Below are 15499 nucleotides of genomic sequence, written 5' to 3'. Positions count from 1 at the left end.
AAGTGAAATTGAATGCAAATAGAAAAACAAATACGACACACGACGGCATTTCACTTAAATTTACGCGTTTTCCATTTCAATTAAAACAATTCGCATTGTGCCACACAAACCGGCGAACATTTAACGAACATTTGGCGCCATTAAGTAGGCTATGTGGCGGCACCCCTTCCCCTTCCCATCCCCATCGCCATCCCCCTGCATCGGTGCATGCAAATGTTGGCCCATGCTAAGTGTGCCACAGCCAAATGGCTAATTATTTATGGCCAAAAGGTACGTACAACCCAGAGCCACCAAATTAAGGTCGTCTCGTCGTTCCGTTCCTCAGTCATTTGTCTGATTAACAACGAAATCGGGTCACTGCATTCGGTTGGAATTTATTTTCTTTTGGCCATGCCATGCCGTTGTCTTGCCACATATTCGTGTTAACCAAAACTTGGCTAAGTTTTAGCCATCTTTGGGCCAGGTCTAATGAATGAATCGTGACCTCAATTTGTGGAAGATTCCGTCAAGATTCTAAATGGCGGAATTTCCCTGTGCATTAGGCAATGGATATCCATTAGAGGGATGTGTTCCTTTAGGTCTTGTAATCTCCCTTTGTGTCACACCGAAGTTATCTTGAAAGTCCCTCCTGCGTTATGCGAAAACAAGAACTGCAAACCCAAAGAATTGTCGTTGCAGCAGAAAAACAAACTTGTCATCTGTCAGATGTGTCAATGGCGAACGGAAATCACTCGACCTGAACGCCAAGACCGGCCCCCAAGACGGGGGGGAGTGGCATGTCGCACTTTTAACGGAAATATTGAACTTAAGAACGAGGGGGAACGAGAAAGTGGGTTGTGGTTGTAATGAAATTCTGGTTCTGGAAAGAAAGGCGGATGCAGCTCCACTTCCTTGACCTGTTCGTGCTCCTTCTGCTACGAGTTCTAGTCCTGCTTGTAGTGCTGGTTCTAGTACTGATGCTGTTCCTGCTCCTAGTTCAAGTCCGGTGACATGTGAGCGACGCAGAAATGTGGCGGAAATGAATTTTACGCTCAGAAAAACCAATAAAATCTATAGATAGTTACGGATACACTGACCAAAATAGTGGCTACCTATTGCTAAAGAGTCCCCTAGAAACAAATGTTTTAGACTGATCCGAAAGGAGGTGCATATATCCAGAAGGGCTTTCCCTTTGAAGAAGTGCCTTGCCACATTTTCAATCTTTCAAATATGGGGACTGAGAGGAATTTTCTAGGGTTTTTGCTAGGCGATCAATGTCTGTATGTTACGAAACTTCTTGCATTAAATATAGTTACTAAAATGTACAATAATTAAGGATTAATTCCGAAAGAAAATTGCTAACTTTACATTCTTTTATTATAGTCTGAACCAATTAAAATCCAAATTTGCAGAATGTATATCCCTTGATTTCAAGTGCAGCACATTCATAGGTGCAATCAAATGTTGCATGGTGCTGGGGGCTGTGGGCAGTGGGCAGGGGAGGGTGTGTAGTATCCCCGGGGGAGGGTTGGCAAAATGTTAGCAGAATGTTCTTTTGGCAAAACAACAACAAAATGTTTTTGCATTATTTACGCGTTGCTGGCATTTTATGCTAATAAATTACCAATATGCATGAACGTAAAACTTTTTGTTGCCTCTGCAGGTGGAAGGGGGGAGCTAAAGAAGTTACCAGCAAAACTGGCACACACTGGAAGGGGGGGGGCAACGCATTTATTATTTTTTTATATTTTTTTACACACCCGGGGAACCTGGAAAATCGAATGGGGGAAAGTACAGCGCGAAAAGTCGGGGAAACCAACTAAACCAACAATTTTTTCCTCTGCCATTGTGTGTGTGTGTGTGGGTGATGTCTATCTGTGTGTGTGTGTGTATGCGTTCTGTGCATTGGTTGACGCCAAAGAAATTTGGCGTCAGTTTTATTCGAGAGCAAAAAAAAAAGGTGAAACTAGGGGCCAGGAGATGGGCTGATGGGGAGCCAGCAACAATGGCAAACAAAAATCCGGAAAAAATAGCAAAATCGTATAAAAATAGCTGGAATCCACGCTCAAAACTCCAAATGCATTTGAAGGGCGTGAGGGGTAAAAGATGGGGATGGCAAGATAGGAGAAATGTGAGAAGAGGTTACCCTGTTGGGGGGGAGGATGGGGCGCAGGAGAAGGCGGAAAGCGGCAGCCTGCGAGTGGCATAAAGAGTAGAGGACTTGCGGCAGTAGTGTACTGGCAGGCGATAGGGACTGGGGCACGGCAAATGTGGCATTTTGGCAGGAGGTGGCACGGACAGCCAGCAGGCAACACACAAGCCAATGGACAAGGCCGTGCGATAAGCGAAGCTAACGAAGGGGCAGGAGAGGCGTCACAAGGGCGAGAGTGTGGTAAAACAGCTGCAAGCCTTCGCCAAAAACCGCTAATTGGAAGACCATCGAGTCGGCTGCACATAGCCTACCCGGGGGCCGTGGCAAGAGCTGCGATGCGTGTGGCATTTGGACCCAACAGTGTTCGTTGGGGGGGGGGGGGGGAAGACGCACATGTACATGTACTCGTCTGTGGGATAAGAAAAAGGCAACAAGATCCAGAGGGATATCTGAAGTTTAAGAAAACGTAACTCTTGAACTTCCGATACGTTGTATGTATATTTAAAGGAAATTCTGTATAAATCAAATGGCAGAGTATTCACAGTTTCCATGCATTCGTATCCCTCCTCCAGCCACCAGGGATACTCCAGCAAGAAATTTTCCCGTTGAACTCAAGTAGCTATCATCCTTATACATACACACAGGTGGATATACATATATACACATATGTATGTATGTATGTATGGATGTATGTTTGTTCTTTCTTTCAGTTGGCAGGTAAATATGGCTGTCGCTGCACAGATAGCGCTAACACCGCTGAACTTTCACCCCCCGCCTCCTGCACTCCTGCACTCTTTCTGGGTTCTCTTTTCTGTTTGCCATCTCTTTTCCGCTGCGTAACCACATTTATGCATTTGCTATTTTTGCAAAAGACATGTAGACAAGCAGCCCCCCTCCCCCCCACCGAAACCCAAAGCCAAATATTATTGAAAACCAAAATTTCAAGGTAAACACAGCTGCAGTTTTTGTTAAGGCAAGGGAACGAGGCGAGGTATGCCCCAGCCTCAGACTCCACCTAAGCCTCCACAAAAATATCTTCGATCCGAGCGGGGGGGGAGGGGGCTTGCAGACCATTTTTCTCTCTCGTTTTGGGGCCTCCAGCCTTATCGGAGTAACGGCATCGGAAACGGTCGGGCTCTAGCAATTAAGGAGCGTATCGTCCATTGTATTGTATAATTTACAGAGTGTCGCAGAGTACGTCTGCCGCCGGGCCATAACTCAGGGAAAGCGAGAAGGCGAAGCAACAATTGCCCTGCCTAAGTCCAGGGATATTATTGGATACTTACGAGTCTGTGGGCTGGCCATGGAAATGCATTCGCAGCGGAAATGCCAGGGAAACTGCATAAAAACTAGGTGAGAAGAGCAGACGATTCCTGCTCCTGTATGTGTGTGTGTGAAAATGAATTTATATGGCACTTAAATGCCAAGTAAGGCAATGGAGGTGCTAGTGCTGTGTGTGTGTGTTAGTGTGTGTGTGTGTGTTAGCCAAGACGGCACGGTGGAGCCGAGTGTAAACAAGCTGGGTAACACGAATGAGAACAAACACATTGAGAATTGGGTAAAGTAAGATAAATATAACCCACCATAAGGCGATGCTGAATGTCGGGTGATGATGATGGGGGATTTGCGAATAGACGAGGGAAAAAAGCAAAGGATGAGGAATCTGGAAGATCTGAATGAAAGCAGCACAAGATCGATGTGTCCTGTATGGGTTTCCCAGGCCATTCTAGAGAAACCTCAGCATCATAATTATACAAATAAGAGTGCAAATCCCAAGGCTATTCTTTCATTTGGTTTACTTTTGCCAACCACACAGAGGTGCAGCACCTTCAGTTGTGGGGCTCCTCATTGTTGGCCATCTGAAAAGTTGGCCAACACTTGAGTCATTGTTTGGCGGCAACGGGAACGGCAACGGCAACCTTTGCAAGCGGCGCCTTTGGCTCTGCTGTGAATGGCAAATTGCTTCCTCAAGTGAACAGATTTAATTGCTAACAAATGCCAAAGGGCCAAAGGGCGCCACTGGGTCCGGTGCCCCCAGCATTTGATATGGCAATCTGTCCAGGGTATCCTTGCGGCTCATAATTATACGGCAATCAATTGTCTACTGTAATTAGGAAATTAAATGTTTGCACAAATCTGCTTGAGCTCTTTCCGATGGTTAAAGTTTTATCTACTATCCCCCACAAAAGGTCGCAGGAAGGAAGGAATAAATTTCTTGCCAACTTCAAATTGGTCTGTTAGTCCTGCTGTTGGCCAGCAGATGTTATTCCCTAACAGGGAATCCCTCTCCTGCAATGGAGCTTAACATTTAAGAGAATTTTGCCGTGGTTTGAGCTTCTGCTAGCTAACAGCTGCTATTAACTGCTGAAGTGTCAACTCTGTTAGCATCTGCTGGGGAATTTTTCAGTTAAAACTTCTCTTAAGCTATCTATGGTAAGTATATCTGTTAGATTTCGCTGTTATCTATCTCTGTTAGCTTTCAGTGTTGGCTCCGCCAGTTCAATAACATGAAACGCAGGCTGATAAACTGTTAAAGCTGTTAAATGCCTGTTATGAAACTTATAAAGCTGTCTGCTATGACAATATCAAAGCTGTCCGCTATACAAATCTCAACTATGTTTGACATTGAAATCTCCAACCTGTCTGCAATGAAATTCTAAATTAAGCTGGTTGCGTTAAAACTCTAAACGCTGCCTTAAATCTGTCTTTCTATGACACTAGCAAAGCTGTCTGCTATGGTTCTCCCAAGGCTGGCTGCCATGAAACTGTTGAACCATCAGTGTTTGTGTTTCCTTCGTTCTATCTCTTCAACTAATTGCCAACAAAATTAACTTTATTTTCATTTTATTCCAGTATTTCTTTGTTGGTTTGTTTTCGCCATCAAATTTTCGGTAAAAACATTTAATAATGCACTTCACTTTTGGCGAACAGTGCCATGAAGGGCTCAACACGGCTTTGCCGCTCCCAGGGCGCCTCCCCCTCACCACTTCCACTTACCCTCTGGATACCGGCTTCGTGCCGGCAATTTAATTAATCTGCACAAAATATGCAACACAGCAAAAGTTTCACCAGCCAACAACAAACACTCTCACACGTACACAGGCAAAGACACACACACACACACACACACATACACGCAGGAACATATATGAGAAGGAATTGCCAGAGTTATAATGCTTGACATACAAAAAGAGCGGAATGCCTGGGATTGCAAGTCGCTGATTAACATACACTGCACAAGATACAATTATGATTATTATCCGACAGATATGCTCGTACTTATCTGTAGAAAAAGTAATCCTATTTGGGGGGACAGCATCATTGCTTTTATGAGCTTTAAAAGTAAATAATACTTGAGTTTTTCCTTACTCTTCGGCATTGCCAACATCTAAACTCTAAACCCAATCAGTATACCCTTTTTCTAGTGCACAAAAAGAGTGGAAGACTGTGTGTGGCTGCATGTGTGAGTGGGTGTGAATGTGCCCCTAAAAGCAGGCAATGGAAAAAGGCAGAGAGCATCTTCAAAGCATCAGGCGGCAGCAGCAGCAGCAGCAACAACAGAAACAGCAACAGCAGTGGCAATAAGATTACTTAATTGATTTAAATTTGCTTGTCTTACTAGACAGTGGAGAGGGGGTATAGAGAGAGAGAGAGTGCAGGGGCAAGGATGTTGTACAGTGTCGAAAGCAATAATGAAGTTGTTGCCCAGCTCTGGCCAAAAGAAGGCACAACAATGGCAATGGAAATGAAAATGACAAAGAGCATAATAAAGGCAAGTATTGGAAGAGCTCACCACTGAGAGAAATAATAAAGAGATTAGCGAGAAATCAAAGAAACAGTTGAAATGATTTGGTTGAAGCAAAGCAGAGTTCCAGGCACAACTTTCCCGAACTGTAGATCCTCTTCTATGCTGTACTTTCTCCCAGTGTACGCGTAATTTCCGCTTTGTTGTTGCCGTCATCTCTGATGATTATGATGAGGATGATTATAGCGGAGGAGACAACGTGTCGCATGCATTATATAACTTGTTTAATTAATCACATTACGCTTTAAGGAATGCCCAGGACTTGGATTCAATTTGGCCTAATGCGCTTCTGTATCGTATCTGCTTGTGTGTCCCCTTCTCCTCTGTATGTGTGTGTGTCCTTGTGTTATCCTGTCTGTTCTGTATGTGTGTGTGTGTGTGTGTCTTGTCCTGTCCACTGCGTCAATTTTGCAGCCTGCACCATGGACACTGTCCATAAGCCGCCGCAGCCAAATGATGGCCGAGAGAAGCCCCCGTCAAACGACCCCAAAGGCATCATTTTGTTTGTGTATATCTGTATCTGCGGTTGGCTGTTATTACGATGCCCCATTCCCCCCACTCAGAGGCAGAGAAGGCTGCCTCGTTAGCCTGACCATGCCCCAAAACAAGAACCAGTGCCATGACAAGGACAGGAGCCCCGACACAGAAGCACAGACACACAAACAGGAAGAGTCCGCTTAGTCATGGCTGCCAGAGGCTGCTGCTGCGTCGACATCATCGCTCCGTCTCCATCTCCGCCAACACCCGACTCCAATGCCTCCTATAGCTGCCCCGCTGCCTCGCTGCCTCGCTGCTGCTGCTGTATGTGACTTGCATGCTGCGCTGAGCGCCAAAGTTTTGACTTCAATTTGCCCAGTTACAAATTTTGTCTTCTCTCTCCCCGGTTTTTTTTTTTTGCTGTTTTTCGAACCGCAAAAAGAAGCAAAACCCCATCCAAGACGAGCAGCAGAAATGTGGTGAGAGACTTGACCAGCTTTGGGGCGACGTGTTTTGGCCACATCATCGCTATCATCATCATCATCATCATCTAGAGATATACGAATAGTGACTGCGAGAGAGAGAGAAAGCCCATCCTTAGGGGCCAATGGAGCATGGAAAAATCAACCTCAATGAGACAGTTGCAGGACGATAAATGTGCCAGGAATATCGGATTGATACAAAACATAAAATGTTGGAAATAAAGCAACTCCTAAGAGGTCGAAGTTTTCTTTAATTTGTTGATGGATCTCTGATATTTAAAGCAACCCAAAGTCACAAAGAAACTCTTTAATTGTTCAAATATAAATACATTAGAGGCAAAAGGCTTCTTTCGTCCCAAATGTATAGCTAATTTCCCATAAATTCCCAACACCCCCCACACTTTTTTCAAAGACTTTTTGAACAACCTTTGAATATCTGGAAACACTTGTGGCCGCTGCCGAGCAAAGCAAAAGAATGTGAAAATGTCTTTGGGCTTTTGCCTTTTGCGTTTTCTTGAATGCGGAAATTGGAAAAATGCTGGCGGCATTTTCCTGGACAGGTCGTCGGGGCGGGGCAAACAGAATGAAAGTCAAGTAATGGAAGGGCGGGCAAAGGGAAAAACTGTCAGCGACAGCATTAAAACTAACAGGAATCGGGAGCAGCATTCTCAGCATTCTACACATTCCCCCCGCATCGAGTGAACGGAACGGATCGGATAGGAGAGGAGAGGAGAGGAGTCCCAGCCCCAACCCCAGCCCCATCCACAGTCTCGTGTGGCATGCCACATGCAATTCAATAAGAATTTCCCACTTGCCAAGGGTGGGGCACTGGCACTGGGCAAAGTATTTCAAATGCATGCCAAACACTTGCTGCGGAATTCGTAATTGTGTCACACCGAGAAGGAGTGGAGTAGAGTGGAGCGGAGTGGAGCGGAGTGGCTCCTGGCCATAACTATAACCTTTATGGCTACGTGATTCAAATGCTACCAGAAATGGGATAGCCAGGGGATCTAAGACGGGATACTCCCCAATTCCTCAATTCCCATTTGTCGCCTCATTATTACAAATTGAAGGAATGTCCATCGAACAGCTTAAGAGCAATATAAAAGGACATTGGGGAACTCAAATGGCTATCAATTGAATCATTTCCATTTTCCTTTTCAAATTGTGCGCCTTTGGATGGCTGACAAAAGCTGACAGGACCGAAAGTGATTTCCTCTTTGGAACCGGAACGGAACCGAAACTTATGGATTTCCGCTCAGAGATAATTCCCAAACAGATAAACACTTCTGGAACTAGATCAGACGGATTCAAAAATAGATTTCCGTTAGAAATTCTGGGTTAACTGATTGGCTAACATATATATTTGTATTAGAAGCGATCTCTCGTTACCACCCCTATCATTGGGCTCTCCGGGATACCAAACATCGTCGGACAGGGGTTCAGCATCTGGCCCTTAACTGCCAAATCAGTTCCTGAAGTTCAGTATTGAGACTCTCTGTGCTTAATAGGTATATACGCATCCATTGCGTCCAACTCCTCACGGGTCTCGAAGCTGACTAGCTCGGCGCCCATTTCCCGACAAGCCAAATACGCCTGATACCAGTCCCCTTTCTGATTATTCTCAATATAATAGTATCCATTGCCGATCTTAACAAATGGTTCTGTGGTAATGTTCAGGGATTCTGGAATTCCCAAGAGAAACGCCCCGGAGTGTATCGCAGAAACATTTTAGCATTTAAGGTTGGACCTCTTATACCCCGAAACCACAAGGGAATTTTATCAAATCGGAAACTGCAATAAACATTATCGGACACTATTTTTGGAATCCGGTTACTTTTTGATTAACAACGTTCTTGCGGAAATTGGATTATAATTTGCGAAATAAATTCGAATGAATTAAGAGCAAATTCCTCCTTCCCTAACTCTGTCATGTAATCGTACTCTCCATAGTCCTATAATAACTAATACTCGTGTATAGTACATATATTAAAAAGGAGCCGGAGTCATTTCTTGGCTCCAGACTATCAAATAGAGTTCTGTCCAATTCTCTAGCAAGAATTCAACCCAAATCTAGCCGTATAATTTTTGTATTTATTTTTTATAATTTTTATTAAAAATGTAAATTCTGAAAATGCGGAATACCATAGTTCTCTAGACCATTGACCATCTGTGTGTGTGTGTGTGTGTGTGTGGGTATGTTTGGGATTTTTCTTTTCGTTTGGCTTGCAAATACTATTTCTGGGATGAACATTTCCTGCTTTCCGTTCCTTTGCCTTTTTGACATTTTTCACTTTCAGTTTAATTTTACTTTCCTTTTTTTGTTTTTGTTTGATTACAATTATTATAATGCTGCATTATGCATGTGTGGGTGTGTGGGTGTATGGGTGTGTGTATGTGGATTTTCGATCACAAAATAAGAACAGAACCAAGCAGACTATTGAGGGCCATATACTTGGGTACAACTAAATTCCAAGCATAATCCGCGTGAGTGTCGCGAGGGTTTACTATTCCTCCTGTATTCTGGGTGGATTTCCACATTTAGTTGCCTAACTCGTATGTATGAGCTGTAATTATATAGGGGTGTACATATACATATATATATTCTAGGCATACATATATCCAATATTGCGCCAAGCAAGCAATTTGTTTTGTTCACATCTAAAACTTTCTTCACACGATGGAAAAGCATTTTCGTAATACAATTTCTGGGTGTTTTTTTTGGGTTTTTTTGTTTTTTTATTTTTAGGGTTTTTTTTTCTTTATCTTGGGTATTATTTTCTTTAGGGTTTGTTTGGCCACTTCGCTCTCAGATGTTCGAAGCGCTGGCGTATCTAGCAGATTTTTGTGGCTGATGTTGAGCTGTGTCCAAATGCACCATAACCATGGGGATGAGGCGTCGTCTCCTGTTCTCTTCTGATCTTCTGCTCCTGGTGTCCTTTGCCCACTGATTCGATTACTCGATTACTGCTCCTCGTCGCCGAGCTCGTGCTTGATCTTGGAAAAGTCGAATGTCTCGCCAGTGCCGCGCTTGAATATGTTCAACACATCCAGACAAGTGGTCTCAAAGTGCGTGGTGGCATCGTACGATTCCGAGATGAAGATCTGCGACTGTGCCCCATCGTCGATGGGCTCCAAGTAGTCCGAAATGGTGACAAACTTTTGTGCGATCGGCTCGAGCAAGTCGAGGCCGGGCTTGATCTCCACCTCGGGATTCTCGGTCTCCACGGTGGTCGAGACCATGCCAACGAACCACCCCTTGGCGGCCACCTGATGGGTGGAGCTGACCAGCGAGACGTAGATGTCGGATTTGCGACCGACCTGCTTCTGTGGAATGATGATTTGAGTGGAGAGGCCATCCTTGGTGCTGGCCACCGGATGGTCCAGGATGCAAATGCAACGTATAACCTTGCCACGCTTGCGCACCTGCCACCGCCACCGAGACAAAGAAAATGGTATAGATTAGAATCATAAATCAACCACGAGTATTTTTAGGTTTACTCACCTTCTCGGGCACATAGCTGGGATCGCAGTAGACCTGCTTGCACTTGGCCACCTCCTCGCCAGAGCGCACACCCACCACCTTGCCGCCCTCGCCGAGGACAATCTCATCGATTGGCTTGTCCAGCATGTAGGTGCCACCGTAGATGGCCGACAGGCGGGCAAAGCCCTGGGGCAACTCCCCCAGACCGTACATGGGATACAGATAGGGGGATTTGCCGTATCTCGCCAGCGAGTCCGAGTACAGCTTGATGCGCCGGATGGTGTTCACTGCCGGCTCGTTCAGATACTCGTCGTCGCGGAACAGGGCCAGGGCATGGCCAGTGAAGTCCTGCGTGTTCTTGTCCAGCCCGAACTTGTCATACAGGCCCTGCATGTTGGCCTTGGTCGGGTCAAAGTCCTTCCAGGTCTTTGGGTCCTCCTCCCTGAAGTCCTGCACATAGATGAGGAAGTTGCGGAAGCGACGCTTCTCGAACATACCTAGAACGAAAGGATACATCAATTTGTAAATATAATTCTCTGATTAGTCATCGCACTTGCAACAGGATCTACGAGTATGCACGGGGGAGGACGTGGTCAAGCCTTCGGGGGGTTTCGGGTTTCAATTTACATTTCCATTTGCATGCCACACACACACACACACACACTCCGGCCACACACACAGGCCACTGTCCATAATTTGAAACCTCTAATTTAGGGGCGGCAGCAACAGCGCAGCAGAAGAAACCACAACCAACAGTCGCATGGGCCACCCCATGACGTCAGACCCCACATATGTGTAACGCTAGTACAGTGAAGCAATGCTATAAGTACATTTGCGCTTTAGTTTTGGAATAGTTTGTAATTTCTTACAATATTCTTTTCCGAATTTGAATCATTCTCGGGCTAACATTTTTCACATTCGACCATTGAGGCAATTTCCACTGTAAAGTGAAAGGGTTCAATGCGCCGAAATAAAAAAAAAGTTGTTGCAAAAAGAAACACAAGAAATTACAACTAAATCATAAATAGAGCGTGTGGAGCAGGCCGACTAATTGCATTTTGGTTGCTGCCACAAGGAAAAACTAAATTAAAGCCGAATTCATGTGGAAAACAGAAAGAGAGCAGGAGGGGAGGGGAGGAGAGAGCGGGACGCGATTAGAAGTGAATCAGCATAGCGGTTAATTTGGCCAATTCGTCGGCCCGTCCAGGGTTGCCAGACACACGCACACACGCACAGCTGGCAAGGCCCCACACAAGAGTCTAATCAGAAAACAAGCTAAATAAAAGGCAAATAAACAAACGCTTACGAATTTGTTAGAAATTATCATTAAAACAAAGACCAGAACGTCTGTTCTTTACACACATAACGTAGGGGGCTTTTTCTGGTAGCAGGCAGCAGGGCCAAGCAAATACGTGTCACAGTCAAACATACGACGACAGCTACAGCGAGTGAGTGTGAAAGCCAGAGAAAGAGAGAGAGAGAGAGGGAGAGAGACAAAGAACAAGGCAAAAGTGGAGCCCAGATAAGAGTCGAGTACATACGCACACACATACTCATACAGACAGACAGCTGGAGACGTACAATTTTTTGCACAATACATACGAACATTTTTTCAAACGGGGAAAAAGAGCGGATCACTATTCGCACTTACCCATGAGATCGGATGCCAGAGCCTCCTTCTGATCCACCGGCACTTTGGCAATTTTTCCGCCCTTATACACGTAGCTACCCTCAATGGACTTGAACTCCAGATATCGGGTGACGCCCGTGTGTATGAGCAGCTTCACCAGCTGCCCGTTGGCCATCAGAAACTTGGGGATCAGATCCACATTCCAGTCGCGGCCACGCCCGAACCTTTCGCCTGGCGGCTCCAGACCGTAGCGCTGGAAAAGTTCCTCCAGCGGTGTAATCGAGGCCGATTCACCTCCGTAGTACTTGTTCCGATCAATATGCAGCACCTTTTTGCCGGACACGGACAGCATGCCGCTCAGAATGCACTCCTTGAGGCCGGTGCCCAGGACGATGGCGTCGTATTCCTCATTCATTTTCGCTTTGCGTTTATTTCTATGGGGACGATGGGCTTTTCACGGGTTTTTTCACTTGCTGCGACGTTGGAGTTTTTTTTTCGTTTCAGCGTTCAATAATTTTTCTCTACTCGTTCGGCGTGGTCTCTCGTTATTTGTGTGCTGCCATTCGCTGGTATCTCTCACAGGGCTGCAACGTTGGCGCGAATTTTGAATCCCATTTATTTCAGTTTAATTGCGGCTTAAAAACTTTTTTTTTAGTACATAACAGCATGTATTTTGGATGTCTAAGCTAATTTTACACTAGTAATACTAAGAAGAATATCAAAATCGAGGAAAATGTATAATATAACTTGAATTCGTTAGTATGTTTACGGTATATTTTAAAAATGAGACGGTATATTTCGGTATATTTCTGAGGGTCTACCGTCCGACGACGGTTGCATTTCATTCAATTAACATTAGTTTGGCTTAGACAATTCTGGTTTAGAGAGCAAAAATACATAAAAAATACATATTAAATATCACTTTAATACAAAATTGTTAACACCATTATTTACTGTTTTGTTTTTTGAACATTTTTAGCTTCAAGTTAGAAACAGCTTTTTTCTAATAAAAAGTTGGCAGCACTGTCTAGCTTGTTCAATGGCGAGGGAAATACAATTAATTCACGATATCCTTAAAATAGCACAAGTAGCTGCCGATCTGGAGGATCGGGATAAAGCTGAGGACCTGCCATGGAAGGAAAATGCCCGCCGCAAGGGACACGCACCCATAAGGACCATACCTAAGGCGTGTACGTTTACCGATGATACATCTTTACGCGCTCTTCACGGCATGACCTGGACGGCATTTGGCAAATTGCTCAAGCAACTGCGGGGCAGACTGGATCGGAAAAACCCCACCCTCCTTCCTGCCGAGACGCGCCTACAAATGGCATTGAGATACCTGACAACTGGCGACTCTTTCAGCACCCTTGCCGGCATCTATCGTGTGGGTAAGTCGTCCATTAAATATATTGTTGAAGAAGTCATCAAGGCCATAGTGAAGGAGCTAAAGGGAGTCTGCCTGCAGACACCTCAAACTGAGGAGGAATGGCTGGACGTAGCCAAGCAATTTGAGGAGCTGTGGAACTTTCCCCACTGCCTGGGATCTCTAGGTAAAATTGTTTTCCCTTTAACGATGATTCCAGCTCACCAGGTTGTCTATTGTTTTAGATGGCCACCACATTGCCTTCCGCTCGAAAACGGTCAAGGATGACAGCTACACCAATTACAGGCAGTTCCAAAGCATTATTATGCTGGCTCTGGTCGATGCCCATCACAGATTTCTGTACGTTGATGCCAGCAGTCCAGGCGGAGCAACGGACGCCTTCACCGAGAGCACACTGTACAATGGTTTGGAGAGCAACCTGCTGAACATACCACATGAAAAGCCACTCCTAGGCTTGAATGAGGAACTGCCCCACGTGGTTCTGGCCGACAAGGGTTTCGAGCTACAGCCCTGGCTGATGAAGCAGCATGAGATTCCCTCGACAATTGAAAAAAAGATCTTCAACTACCGCCTGAACCGAGCCCATCGCGTGGTCGTCAACGCTCTGGGCATTATGTCCAGCAGCTTCCGAGCCCTGCAAACCGAAATCAAGCTGGAGGCGTCCATGGTGGAGAAGCTGGTGATTGCCACGAGTATTCTACACAACTTTCTCGTGCGCGAGGAGCCGGAGTATCTAAAAGGACTGGAGAAGGAAGACACTGACTTGGTGACCCTGATACCGGGCGAGTGGCGCAAGAATTCCCTTTTCATGGAGCTGGCCCCCCATGGAGCCCCCATACAGTTGGATGGAAGCGAGAACGTGGCCTGCTCAATCCGTGATGGATTCACAATGTATGTGAATGCGTCGGGAGCCGTGCCCTGGCAAATGGACGCAGTCAACCCCATGTAGAATATTATACGAGTAAATATAAAAATTAAATTTAAATTTAAAATATCCACACACGGGGGTTTCTACGTTTCTAGAAAACTTCGTGTTGAGCTAGACATGGATTCAATACAAAATAAGGCGTTACGTTTCTAGAGTTCAAAATAGGCAACCAAAAAGGGTTTTACTGTTAAGTTTGATCTGTTTTTACATTTTTAATATTAACCACAAAATTAAATTAAAATATTTAACATTACTATTTTCAAAATTAGCAAAAGGTTACTTAATGATTATCATTCATATATGTAATCATAAACAGATTAAACATTTCAAAAGTAATGACGGCTATAACATATTAATATCAAATTCAAAAACCATTTTGCATTTATAATCTAAACCGTTATGTGAATTCATCATGTTTTTTGTTTCTTTTTTGTGGTGCCTCTCGTGTCGATCAAACAAATCAGTAATTTTGTATCTATATCTAGCTAGTAATATTCCACGGAATATCAAAAATCGAGAATATGGTTTCCAACCCTTAACGGAGAACCCATTGTAAACCATGGGGATATTTTAATATTCCACCGAAAATAGTGAAAATTGAATAATTTTAGCGCAGTTTAGGTGAAAGATATCGCGATTTTTGTATGTTGAGAGGAAATATGGCATGAATCTAAAAGAAGAATATTTGCCGGCATTTACCTCAAGACATTGAACTGTTTAAATAGAAGGCGGTTAAGTGGGCTGTTGTTGAGGCACCAAAATTTAGGCAATTTAGAAAATTGATTCATTAATCGGATAAAATTGTGCGGGCAGAGCTGAGAGATCTATCTAGCTAGTAATATTCGACGGAAGATAAATTTGGCAATACCCGGTTCACAACAAATGAGATGTTATAGAACTGAGAAAATGTTTGTCATCCCAGGCTCCAAAGAAGGCAAAAACAACTTAGTCTCTGTTTTAAATATCACAACGATTTATTGCAGTTGTATTCTTACAATGACCAAAATCAGGATCGAGATATCAGATGCAAGATACCAATCATATTCATGAATATGTCTAAAACATTAATTTGAGAAAATTTCGTCATTAATTACGTTTTAAAAATAGTTTTAAAAACAGGATCTTCATATTAAATTAACGAAATAGGGTATACGAAATAACTATACCCGCAATTT

At 44.3% G+C, this 15499-nt stretch overlaps 2 protein-coding genes across 2 annotated transcripts; one reads left to right on the top strand and one right to left on the bottom strand.

Annotated features, from left to right (window-relative positions):
- Positions 1-9398: 9398 nt before the first annotated feature.
- Positions 9399-12528, bottom strand: LOC6593999 (rab GDP dissociation inhibitor alpha). The gene is made up of 3 exons (XM_002019015.2): positions 12031-12528; positions 10401-10876; positions 9399-10321 (listed from the first exon to the last, which is right to left on the bottom strand). Exons 1-3 carry the CDS (start codon positions 12422-12424, stop codon positions 9860-9862), a joined length of 1332 nt encoding a protein of 443 aa, XP_002019051.1. The 5' UTR covers positions 12425-12528; the 3' UTR covers positions 9399-9859.
- A 507-nt stretch (positions 12529-13035) lies between these two features.
- On the top strand, positions 13036-14381 carry LOC6594000 (putative nuclease HARBI1). The gene is made up of 2 exons (XM_002019016.2): positions 13036-13562; positions 13621-14381. Exons 1-2 carry the CDS (start codon positions 13049-13051, stop codon positions 14343-14345), a joined length of 1239 nt encoding a protein of 412 aa, XP_002019052.1. The 5' UTR covers positions 13036-13048; the 3' UTR covers positions 14346-14381.
- The last annotated feature ends 1118 nt before the right edge of the window (positions 14382-15499 follow it).

The sequence above is a fragment of the Drosophila persimilis genome, unplaced genomic scaffold, assembly GCF_003286085.1.
Source record: "Drosophila persimilis strain 14011-0111.01,24,50 unplaced genomic scaffold, DperRS2 tig00000124-arrow-pilon, whole genome shotgun sequence".
Classification (NCBI taxonomy): domain Eukaryota; kingdom Metazoa; phylum Arthropoda; class Insecta; order Diptera; family Drosophilidae; genus Drosophila; species Drosophila persimilis.
This window is presented reverse-complemented; position numbering and strand designations above follow the sequence as displayed.